The sequence below is a fragment of the Triticum urartu genome, chromosome 4 (genome assembly GCF_003073215.2).
Source record: "Triticum urartu cultivar G1812 chromosome 4, Tu2.1, whole genome shotgun sequence".
NCBI classification, from domain to species: Eukaryota; Viridiplantae; Streptophyta; class Magnoliopsida; order Poales; family Poaceae; genus Triticum; species Triticum urartu.
Window position 1 is genome coordinate 38,566,076 of NC_053025.1, and position 12,102 is coordinate 38,578,177.

Sequence of the window (12,102 nt, forward strand, 5' to 3'; positions counted from 1 at the left end):
TAAGAGGGTGATTTCGATGATTTAATAGAAGAATGAGAAGATGTACCTAAGAATGGGATAAAGTGGATGATCATATCTCATATTCTTACCTTAAACCACTTCACACCCAGTTTCTTTTCACTAATATATGTGAATTTGAGCGGAGCCGAATACATGATATGAAATTTGAGTGTCCGAGGATAATTTGTTCACCGTCCAAGCATTTCTGCTCGGGTGGTTGGCAGATGATCACGACATGCAGTCCATGTCTCTTCATATGCCAGATGCGGGCTGACCCATTTGCTTCGCTTAACTTCTTTTTAATACCGTTGATGAACCGATAATGTTTTAGCCTGTTGGCCTCCATCGAAACTTTTGGTCTTTTAACAAAGCGACGATAGCATATACAGTAACCATGAATTATCATACACTATACAATAAAAAAAATTATGGCAGGGTAATTAAGAATAAACCTAGACTATTCACTGTGCATCAAAGTTCGCCATCAGTGGTAATAACGTGCAATCAGACAACATATTACATACACTAGGCATAAAAGTTCGTCACCAGTGCAAATACAACACGCAAACAAAAAGGTATACAAAACCGATAGCAACTCAACACAGTTTAAGAACCGATAGCACCTATACATGAGTTTAAGAACCAGAGGGAAGCCTAGTCGATTTGACTGGAGTAGAGGGAGATCGAAGTTTTATGGGCCAGTCTAACCCGGTGGCGGCAACCCCTCTCCCCAAGTGTCAATAGAGGTGGTGCAGATGGCGGGACGTGGGAGTGGCGGCGCGGAGCGACGAGGGAGAAGCAGCATCGCCACGCCATGGCACCAAGCAAGGGTTGCGCCGGAGGGGGCGCCGACGCCCAATAGGGTTTGTCCGTGGATAAAACCGAGAGAAATGCTCCTAAAAAATGGCTGAAACCCTACTAAAAGAGGGGGTTTCTTCCTTTTCTGATTCTACCCCCAGCTTGTTCGCATGAAATCAAATTGATTGAGGGGCTTTTCTCGAAATGAGATCGAACCGACCAGTTTTCTGTGAACTGCCCAGTTCATCGGTTTTTCTGTGATGTTCTCGGCATTTTTTTTCTCCTTGAAAATAAAAGGATTCCGCCACGAGGGCCGGGCCCAGTCGTAACTCAGCAAGTCGCACGTCTCTTCTCCAGACCTGTCCATTTGAAACACGAAGCCGGAAAAAGGGTCCCGTCCGATTGAACCAACCCGACCCAACCCACCCGCCCCCTCCCCCCTCCCCCTCCCCCCCCCCGCGTCTGTCAGCCGGCGATCGCCGGAGATGTCATGGCTTGCCCGCTCCATAGCCACCTCCCTCAACATCCCCGAGGATTCAGGCGCCGACGACGACCCCGACGCCGTCCCCGCAGCCGGCTCCCCTCCCTCCGCGCGCGCCCCGCCGCCGCCTCACTCGGCCGCGGCGGACGGCGTCAAGGAGGACCTCACCGAGCTATCCAAAACCCTAAATCGCCAATTCTGGGGCGTCGCCAACTTCCTCGCGCCCCCGCCCGGGGAGGGCTCGCCCTCGCCCTCGCCCTCCCCTTCGTCCGCGGGGGGTCAATCCGCCGACGCGGGGACGCCCCCTGAGATTGCCGGGATCCGGCGCGACTTCTCCGAGATCAGCGGCAGGTTCAGGAGCGGGATCTCGCGGATCTCGAGCCACAAGGCCGTCTCCGGGTTCTCCAGCATCGCCTCCAATTTCTTCGCCCCTGAAGACGGGGAAGAGGAGGAGTTGCTCGAGGCTGTCAACGACGAGGGGGAGGATGATGCGAGGCTAAATAAGCCGGAGAATGAGGAAGAGGCGAGGCATGAGAGGGAGGATGCCGAGGGGAGGCATTACTTGGAGAGGATGGCACGGCTTGGGGTGGCAGACGACGAGGTGAGGGATGAGTGGAAGGAGCAAAGGGTCAGACATCAGGCGTATGACAACGAGGAGAGGGATGAGTGGGAGGAGCAAAGGTTCAGACATCGGGCGGATGACGGCAAGGTATGGCCTGAGGAGCTCGAGGAGGTGGATGGCCCTGAGCTGGAACGGGCGAGGGTAATGCAAGAGGAGGAGGTGGAGGAGGAGTGGGATGTGATTGGCATCACCGACGAGGTCCTCACATTCGCCACCAACATTGCCAGGCACCCGGAGACCTGGCTTGACTTTCCCCTGCTACCTGACGAAGAGGAGTCTGATGGCCCATTCTCATGTAATTTCTTCACCCCTCAGCTATTCATTATTCACTAGTGTTTATGATCATCAATTCTTCATGGAAAATTTCATGTCAATTTAGTTTGGCAAATTTGGAAGAGACTTTTTCTAATGATGCGAGCTTATGAGTTATGGTCAAAATTCATGAAACCCTGTAGCACTTATTTTAAGTTATGCCTTGATTTAACATGGTGCTGATGGAAAGGCTTGTGTTTATGGTGGAGTAAGTTTTAGTGTAACTGTTCATATGCTATTCCAATGGAACTATCAATTGCACCTCACTTTTTCTATCAGTCTGACCATGTGAATGTGTTTGCTTAACCTTTTCAATGCTCTTTTTACCCCCGGCAGATTTTGACATGTCTGATGCTCAGCAAGAGCATGCTTTGGCTATTGGGCACCTCGCTCCTACATTAGCTGCTTTGCGGATTGAACTATGCCCAATCCATATGAGCGAAGAATGCTTTTGGAAAATTTATTTTGTTCTTCTACATCCTAGACTGAGAAAGCATGATGCGGAACTTCTGTCCACACCACAGGTAAATTTTCTCTCCACCTGATACATAAAACATTACATTCTCTATCGTCCCAGAATCCAGGCAATCTTAGAAGAAAGTAGTGAAGTTTTATATGTGGCCATGGTATTAATCATTATCTCAGACGATTATCTGATTAAACGGTACTTGCTGTTGACTGGGTCTTTAACATGATTAAGTGGTCTTGCGACTTTCTTTCTTCTTTTGGTCACATATGTATTTGCATAATAGATATTGTAAAAAGGAAGAATGATCCATGAACTACCGATGCTATAACATAAGTTTGCCAAGTTTCACTTTCTTAGGCTGGTGTTCAGTTCTCAACAAGCCACAACCACACTTTCTTAGATGGATTTTTTTTGCCAAATTTCCAACAACTTCCTTGCCAGAAAATTGGGACTAGTTGCACATTTGGCTCAATTTTTTGTCAAACATGATAACCAATCAGACATGCCCTAATACAGCTCTTTTATGATATGTAACAATCAGTTGCCATGGCCTTTGTTGATTGAATCTTAGGAGGATGTGGTGCTTGACGACAGGGCGTGGTCTAGGATCTCGACGCTATGTCACTGTTGAAGGATAAGGCACTTTGACTTTGTGTAGATAGGGAGTAGGAAGAAGAGAGAAAGAGAGGGAGAGTTGGGGTGCCATGCACCATAGCCCATACCATATATATCTGGCACTTAATTCAGAATAACCTTAACTTGAAGGGAAACCAGTCTAAATGTTACAAAAAGGGAAACAAATCTTATCCAAAGTAAATAAAGAAAATCCTAACGTAAGATAGATAAAGGTCAAAGCCGGTCTTTGCCCGCAATGGCATATGTTATCTCACACATGACATTGGTCCTGTTTTTTCTATTGCACTAGAATATTAGATGCATGGCACAGTAATAATTTATGATATTCCATTTTCTATGAATTGGCACAACTGTTGGTATATGTTTTATCCAAATCAAGACAGAGTTTATCCAGCTCTACTGTCATGTACCAGCTCTGCATATTAGAACCATGCAATGCTATACCTTTTTTTTTGGCGATCTAATACTTATAACACTATCTTGTTAGATCTTTTCTCTTCAGAGGGCCCCTTTGATTCATACGATTCCAAAAACGTGGGCATAAGAAAAAAAATGTAGGATTGCAATGTAGCCCTTCTGAATCCTACAGGCTTTTTCTTGATTGCATCACAGGATAAACAAAGGATTCTTTCCAAGAGGTTTGAGTGGATGATCAAATCCCTATGGAATATAGTACAAAGGAATCCTTGGGAAAATTTTTATAGGATTCAATCCTGTGAATCAAAAGACCAACATAGGAAAAATCCTAGGATTCCAATACATACCTTTTTACTTGTTTTGGTGTCAGCAACTGTCAGCATTCAATTATTATTGTGAAATGATGACAATTAGTCTTCTAGAAAATTACAACTGAGAGCATCTACAACATCAGTAGCCTGGTACTTGAGGCCACTGGCTTCCTATGGATCCTGCGGCATATTAGGGTAGCAAGCATGTCAGTCAACGACAATGTGTGATAGTGTCTTGCTCAGTTCTTTCTCTGAGATTCTTCGCTAATTTAGCAAAACACCATTGAAGCACACACAATATCTGCAGAAAACTGAAACTGTGCACTTTTATCTTCAAGTTGAGGTTGCCTTTTCCTTGCACAACCTTCTTCAGCTGATATGCAATAATGTGATTTGGTGGTTGTGATGAGTTACTTGAGGTTGTTGAGAATATAAATTCACAAATAATCTAAGTAACTGATTTCCTATTTTTTAGATTGATATTGGGTAGCTCATATCTAGTGCGTATCTTCTCGGTGCATCCCATGCATCCTGGTATCAATAGATTCTGCACTGGGATAAATTATGTTGTACTGATGATGTGTTGCATTAGGGTGGTATAAAAATTCATTGTAACTAAATCAACATCAGAAATATTTAAAAAGAGATTAATTGTGGATTAAATGCATTGTGTACTATATCTATCTCTAGCTAGCCTCATCACTGAAGAATCTTTGTAGCCCAGTAAGGCCTGGGGTGCACCGAAAGGAGGGATTGGACACGTACTTGCATTAATAGTGTGCTTATCATCACGTGTTCCATAATAATATATCTATAGATAAACCGACAAAATATTCATTGCTATTTTTCTGCACATGCATGCTTGCACATCATCCAAATTGTTTTAGCTATTTGATATGCTAGCCTGGTCCACTAACATCCATCCAATTTGAACATAAGAGTCTCTCTACCATGCAACACGCATAGTGCTTTTTTTGTTTCTGCATAGCATAGTTTGAATATTAAGGGTGAATCTGTATTGTCTAAAATGTTCAGAAATCAAATCTCTGATCCCGCGGCAATGGGCAGGGTATCGTCTAGTTCTTGCAATGGGCAGGGTAACGCATGTCCCAGCAGTTAAGCTAAGCCTGCTTCTTGTTTTTGCAGATTGTGGAAGCTAGAGCAATGCTTATGCAACACCAGTCAAAGCAGCATGCAACAGAGCAGTTACGTCGCCATAAAGATGACTTTGGAACACATTCGGAAGATGACAGCTCCAAGGACGTCATGGAAGCGTTCCCATCTGTGCGACAACATGCAGCTTCGTTCACCCCCATAACAGATTTTGAGATTGAAAAACATCCTATCCAAGTAAATGAAGTCGCAGTGGTGGACAAAACAGTCATCAAAGAGCAGCTGAGGGAGGAGGGCAGCAAGGCCTCAAATGTTATGCAAGAAACATTTGATGACGACATAGACGATTGGTTTGACGAGGAGGCCGATCTCGCTGGGCACACCACCATTCTCATAGGCGATGAGGAAGATGTGTCATTCAGTGATTTGGAGGATGACGATGATACGAAATGATCATCATCCAAAATCCAAGCCAACCTCAGCCTGAAAACCGGGACCCGGTCAAAATTGATTGTTCTTCAATAGAAAGAAGGGAAGTTGTACAATGAAAAGGGAGCAAATTCAGGGCCAACTTCAACCTGAATGAAAACTGGAAAGCGGTTGAAATTGCTTGTTTGTTAATAGAACGGAAGTTTTGTGTACAATGAAAGGGGAGCGGCTCCATTTTGGTTTTAAGCTGCTCGGTTGGATGCAATGGTAATATATATATATACAGTGGGTGGGGGTGCCGTATGGTTTGTAATTTTATTGGTAATCTTGTGTACATAGCATTATTTTAAAAGTCACAGCAATAAAAGTTCCATTCGTTGGTTGATTGTTCAAAGGACAGCGTAAAATAATAATAAAAAAGGGAAAAGAGAGAACAAAATGGCGACGAGAGAACAAACAAAATGGTGATGACAACTGTATTTGCAATGACAATGACAACATACTACACTTTGTATATATACAAAATTGTACTGCCTTCTGAGACACCTCACATCCAATCCAACAAAGCACAGCAATGCAAATGGTGAATGAACTGGCCTGGCTAACAGTTATCCTAATCAAGACCTGATGAGGCCAAAGTTATTCGAGAGCTTCCCAAGGTGCGACCACAGGAGGCTCCCCAGGGAGGACCTGGGCCTCTCCTGATCGGCGAGCGACGCAGCCGGCGCTCTCGTCTTCTTCACCGGCGGCCAGCCAGGCGCTCCTTTGGCGACGTCGAGCGAGATGCCCATCTCGGCGACCCTCGTCCGCACCGCGCACAGCGCCTCGGGCCGCACCTCGCCGCCGGTGTCGGTGACGAGGAAGAAGGTCCCGATGGCCTCCTCCTTCTGCCGCTTGATCTCCACCCTCAGCAGCGACAGCCCGTGCTCCCGCAGCATCCTGGTGAAGTCCGACAGCAGCCCCGACCGGTCCGGCGCGCGCACCTCCACCCTCACGCCCTGCACAAGGACATGATGCCATGCCGTCTCAGCATCGCGCGCCCAACGAAATATACACTTGGACGAACGGAAAGAAATGAAATGGCTAATGGAGGCTGACTGACATGAGACGCCCTCCGCTCCACCGCGGCGACGAGGCACCGGGAGACCTTCTGCCGCTCGGCGTCGCTGTCCACCGTGCGCCCGTCCTTGTGCCGGATGTAGTACTCCTGCGTGCGTGCGTCCGTGGTCACCACAATGCATGTCAGTCACTGGCGTGCCAGGGCAATGCCACATGGACTCGTGCTGCAGGGGAAGCGTACCTGGATGGCGAGAGGGCCCTGTGCCCCGACGGTGGCATGGAAGACGACGTAGTGCATGTCGGTGAGCGCGCAGACGGTGTCGAAGAGCAGCTTGGGGCGGTCCCTGCTCGTCATCTTGACGATGGCGTAGCCCCGCTCCTCCCAGTTGTCGATGGTGACGCGCGTCTGGGTGCGGTGCGCGGACCGGGCCGCGGTGGCCGCCCGGTCGCCCATGCAGAAGTGCTCCTCGTCGACGGGCGTCGGGGCGGGGCCCGACTCATAGTCGCGGTCGTCGTGCATGAGCTGGTGCATCCGGCGCTCCGTGTGGACGCGGCCCCGCACGGGCGCCGACATGCACACCCAGCGCCGCTCGCCCGACAGGTTCTCGCGCGCGTCCACCACGGCGTTGACGAGCCGCTCGATGCGCGCCCAGCGGCTCGGGTGCAGCGGCGCGGCGGCGGTGTCGGCGCCGGTGGTGGTGACGTAGAGCACCCCGGCGGCGCGGCCGTTGTGCGTCCAGGCCTGGCCGGACGCGACGTGGCAGCCCTGGTCGACGAGCACCTGGGTGATGGAGGAGAGCAGGCCGGGGCGGTCGTGCACGGTGAACTCGAGCGAGGCGCAGTCCGACACGTCGGGGCCGCCGGGGCCGACGACGTTGCCGAGGCAGGTGGTGAACTTGGGCGAGCCAGAGCGCTGGAACGGCAGGAGCGCCCGCTGGATGAAGCCCGGGAGCGACGGGTCCGTCAGCTTGCGCCCGATCTGGTCCGTCACGTGGAACACTGCATGGCGAACAAGATTAGAAAATTGCGCGTCTTCAATCAATCATGTATTTTTGTGACCTAAATCGATCGGAGAAGAAAGAAAGAAAGAAAGAAAAATGAAAGGGAGGAGGCTGCAGGGAGATGGTTCTTGCCGTCCATGAGCCAGCCGCCGTCGGAGGAGATGTAGGACTTGTAGATGACGAGGTCGAGATCGGTGAGCAGCTGCACCATCTCCAGCAGCACGCCGTCCCGGTTCACGCTGTCCACCTTGACGAGCGAGCAGTCCTCGCGCGTCTCATTGTCGACGACGACCCTGCACAAGCCATCCAATCCACGCACGTCACACCAAGAAGAATTCGATGGATGGATCGAGAATAACAACAAACAAGCAGAGGCTAGCCAATGCGGGCGTACCCTGGGGTGCCGAGGCGGTCGAGGACCGGATCGAAGTCCGGCTCGAAGTAGGGCCCGGAGACGTACTTCATCGCCGTCGACGGAGAAGACGATCGGTGGGCTTTCACGGACGGACGCCAATCGCCCTGAGCTGAATCTTTCCTTCTCGGTCGGTCTTATATGCCCCCTCCGGCACGGAAATCTACCGGAATTCGGACGCGCGGTGAGAACAACAGATCCAATCTGGGGCGGAGCAATCCGGGAAAAGGGAAGGGCCGCCGACGGCACGAGGAGCGCGCCCCATGCTCACATGCGTCGCCCGGCCGGCCTGCCGCTCGCTCGTAGCAGCAGCAGCAATCTACCAAAGAAAAAAGAACTCAAAAAGGCTTCCTCTACCGGAACCGAGGCTGCCTGCGCTGCGCGACGAACCGGTCGCGCGCGCGATTATGTAGGAGGAGAGGAGGAGGAGGAGGAGAGGGGAGGGAGGGATTACCTCCGGTGAGACGAGACGAGATGAGATGGCGAGGGGGACGAGAGGCGGAGGGGAGGGCGCACGTGCGGGTCCGGGCTCGTTCGATTTGGCCTCGGTCAGCAGGCTGCAGCTCTGCCTGCGTGGTCTCGGCGGCGTTTTAGGATTCGAGTGGAGAGCGCGAACGGCCGCCGCGCCACGTCGGAAGGGCGCGTGGCACGCGGGCGGCCCGGGTCGCAGCCTTGCTCCTTTTGTCCGCTTCTCTTTCCGTCGTCCGCCGTTTTGATTGATTGATTGATTTCCTCCGAGTAAAACCCTGATTCGGAATTGATGCATCGCCATTTATATCATAATAAGACTAAATATACATGGAAAGTCAGAGGATCTGCCGAATTAGTATCAGACCATTAGAATGGGGGGTATCAGATATGCGGGTACAATTGCATTCATTTACGAGGGGAGATTTTGATCTGCTTCCCACCTTTCGATGTACATTTAGGGGTTCCCTAAAAAAGAATGCACATTTAGGGTTTCTTTGATTTAAATGATTTTTTTAGAAATTTTAGAGGATTGGAATCTTTAGAAAAAAATTCTATGATTTTTCTGTTGTTTTTCTAACGAGTTTTCACCTAGACTTGGAGGATGGTTGTACTGACGATGTAGCCGATGCGTGCTGGCGGTGATAGATCTCGCAAGGCGTCTGTGGGGAAGAGGGGGAAGGGAAACGACAATGCAACAAACGGAAAGGAGGGGGTGTGACAAGGTAGGGCGGCGGTACATGAGAAAACAATGGCACAGAGTTGTGGTTTTTTTTACCTCGAGCAACACGTGGGGAAGTTGATGCACAAACGTAAAGCAAGGGGAATCGATTGTAGGTAGTTGGAACAACTTGCATTTATCGGCCAAGCAGACTAGCACAGAGCCATGGAGCTGGCACCTTTCCACGTAGAAACTCCATTATCTCTTCTTGACACGGCGCATGCAGACGAAGCCTTGCCAAACTGGCGGTTTGTCTTCGAGAGGGGGAAAGCCAAAACGCCAGCAGTAGGAGCATTGGTATTTTGCCCAGACGATAGCTTAGCGGCTCTTTCGTACGCCAGCAATAGGAGCATTGGTCTTTTTCGCAAACGACGGCTTAGTGTCTGTACGCCAACAGTAGGAGCATTGGTCTTTTCCGCACACGATAGCTTAGCGTATGCTTCGTCAAGTAGATATGACAGGGGGGTGGATGGGAGCAAGACAGAGGAAGAAGCTTCATAAGGAGGGGCACATTAAGTGGCTCGCATAAAACACAACGCCGCTTTGGAGGGATGCTCATTATTATATCACCCATGACTAAAAAGGAGAAAACCAATTCTGAATCTTCTGATGACAAAATCATACTAAAATAAAACAAATATTTTAAAATGTTAGATGAAACTAATAAATAGATGACCCCCCTTTTTTTGGTAGCACCCTTTAACAAATGAAAACCTACGCACCGCATTGATCCATTGCCCGATCGTGACTCGACTCTTCACTTAAGTGCTTAATAAAACTTAGAGAAAATGCTAGGTTTTGTCGTGGGGTGGCAATCACGTATTCTACAAGTAAAGTATGTTTTTGGTCCCTCAACTTGTTGGTTTGACGGGGTTGTGGTTTTTGACCTCAAGTAACACGCTGGGAAGTCGAGGAACAAACATAAGCAAGGGAAAGCGATTGTAGGTAGTTGGAGCTACTTGCATTTATTGCCCAAGCGGACTAGCACGGAGCCATACAACTAGCACCTTGTTCAAGTAAGAAGCTCCATTATCTCTTCTTGACGCAGTGCATGCGGCCGAAGCCTTGCCAAACTGACGGTTTGTCTTGGAGAGGGGGAAAGCCAAAACACCAGCAGTAGGAGCATTGGTATTTTGCACAGAGGATAGCTTAGTGGCTCTTTCATACGCTAGCAGTAGGAGCATTGGTCTTTTCCGCAAACGATAGCTTAGCGTCTGTTTCGTACGCCAGCAGTAGGAGCATTGGTCTTTTCCGCACACGATAGCTTAGCGTATGCTTCGTCAAGTAGATATGACAGGGGGGTGGATGGGAGCAAGACAGAGGAAGAAGCTTCATAAGGAGGGGCACATTAAGTGGCTCAACATAAAACACAACGTCACTTTGAAGGGATGCTCATTATTATATCACCCATGACTAAAAAGGAGAAAACCAATTCTGAATCTTCACATGACAAAGTCATACTAAAATAAAACACATATTTTAAAATGTCAGATGAAACTAATAAATAGATGACCCCTTTTTTATTTGGTAGCACACTTTAACAACTGAAAAACTACGCACTGCATTGATCCATTGCCCGATCGTGACTCGACTCTTCACTTAAGTGCTTAATAAAACTTAGACAAAATGCTAGGTTTTGTCACGGGGTGGAAATCACGTATTCTACAATTAAAGTATGTTTTTGGTCCCTCAACTTGTTGGTTTGGCGGGGTTGTGGTTTTTGACCTCAAGTTACACGTGGGGAAGTTGAGGAACAAACGTAAGCAAGGGAAAGCGATTGTAGGTAGTTGGAGCCACTTGCATTTATCGCCCAAGCAGACTAGCACTGAGCCACACAACTAGCACCTTGTCCACGTAAGAAAATCCATTATCTCTTCTTGACTTGGTGCATGCGGCCAAAGCCTTGCCAAATTGACGGTTTGTCCTGGAAAGGGGGAAAGCCAAAATGCCAGCAGTAGGAGCATTGGTCTTTTGTGCAGACGATGGCTTAGCAGCTGTTTCGTATGCCAGCAGTAGGAGCATTGGTCTTTTCCGCAAACGATAACTTACCATATGTTTCGTACACCAGCAGTAGGAGCGTTGGTCTTTTCCGCACACGATAGCTTAGCGTATATTTCATGAAGTAGATATGATAAAAGGGGGTGGATGGGAGCACGACACATGAAGAAGCTTCATAAGAGGGGCACATTAAGTGGTTCAACATAAAACACAACGTCGCTTTGGAGGGATGCTCATTATTATATCACCGATGACCAAAAAGGACAAAACCAATTATGAATCTTCACATGACAAAATCATACTAAAATAAACAAAGATTTTAAAACGTGGGATGAAATTAATAAATAAATGACCCCTTTTTTTATTTGGTAGTGAAGGAAATATGCCCTAGAGGCAATAATAAAGTTGTTATTTATGTTTCCTTATATCATGATAAATGTTTATTATTCATGCTAGAATTGTATTAACCGGAAACTTGATACATGTGTGGACACATAGACAAAACACAGTGTCCCTAGTAAGCCTCTACTAGACTAGCTCGTTAATCAAAGATGGTTAAGTTTCCTAACCATAGACATGTGTTGTCATTTGATGAATGGGATCACATCATTAGGAGAATGATGTGATGGACAAGAGCCATCTGTTAGCTTAGCATATTGATTGTTCGGTTTTATTGCTATTGCTTTCTTCATGACTTATACATATTCCTTTGACTATGAGATTATGCAACTCCCGGATACCGGAGGAATACCTTATGTGCTATCAAACGTCACAACGTAATTGGGTGATTTATAAAGATGCTCTACAGGTATCGTCGAAGGTGTTTGATGGTTTGGCGTAGATCGAGATTAGGAT

General features: G+C 48.1%; 2 protein-coding genes across 3 annotated transcripts; one reads left to right on the top strand and one right to left on the bottom strand.

The window, feature by feature from the left end:
• The first annotated feature begins 1,240 nt into the window (after positions 1 to 1,240).
• Positions 1,241 to 5,901, top strand: LOC125550507. Its single transcript, XM_048713516.1, has 3 exons — positions 1,241 to 2,196; positions 2,550 to 2,737; positions 5,193 to 5,901. Exons 1-3 carry the CDS (start codon positions 1,284 to 1,286, stop codon positions 5,610 to 5,612), a joined length of 1,521 nt encoding a protein of 506 aa, XP_048569473.1. The 5' UTR covers positions 1,241 to 1,283; the 3' UTR covers positions 5,613 to 5,901.
• A 160-nt stretch (positions 5,902 to 6,061) lies between these two features.
• Positions 6,062 to 8,666, bottom strand: LOC125550508 (ACT domain-containing protein ACR3-like). Of its 2 annotated transcripts, none has more exons than XM_048713519.1 (6): positions 8,515 to 8,666; positions 8,043 to 8,223; positions 7,781 to 7,941; positions 6,889 to 7,646; positions 6,691 to 6,795; positions 6,062 to 6,586 (listed from the first exon to the last, which is right to left on the bottom strand). In XM_048713519.1, the coding sequence occupies exons 2-6, from the start codon at positions 8,111 to 8,113 to the stop codon at positions 6,206 to 6,208; spliced, it is 1,476 nt and encodes a 491-aa protein (XP_048569476.1). In that variant the 5' UTR covers positions 8,114 to 8,223; positions 8,515 to 8,666; the 3' UTR covers positions 6,062 to 6,205. The 2 variants fall into 2 exon arrangements, with proteins under 2 accessions (XP_048569476.1, XP_048569475.1); XM_048713518.1 differs by having other exon boundaries at positions 8,043 to 8,379.
• Positions 8,667 to 12,102: the final 3,436 nt, after the last annotated feature.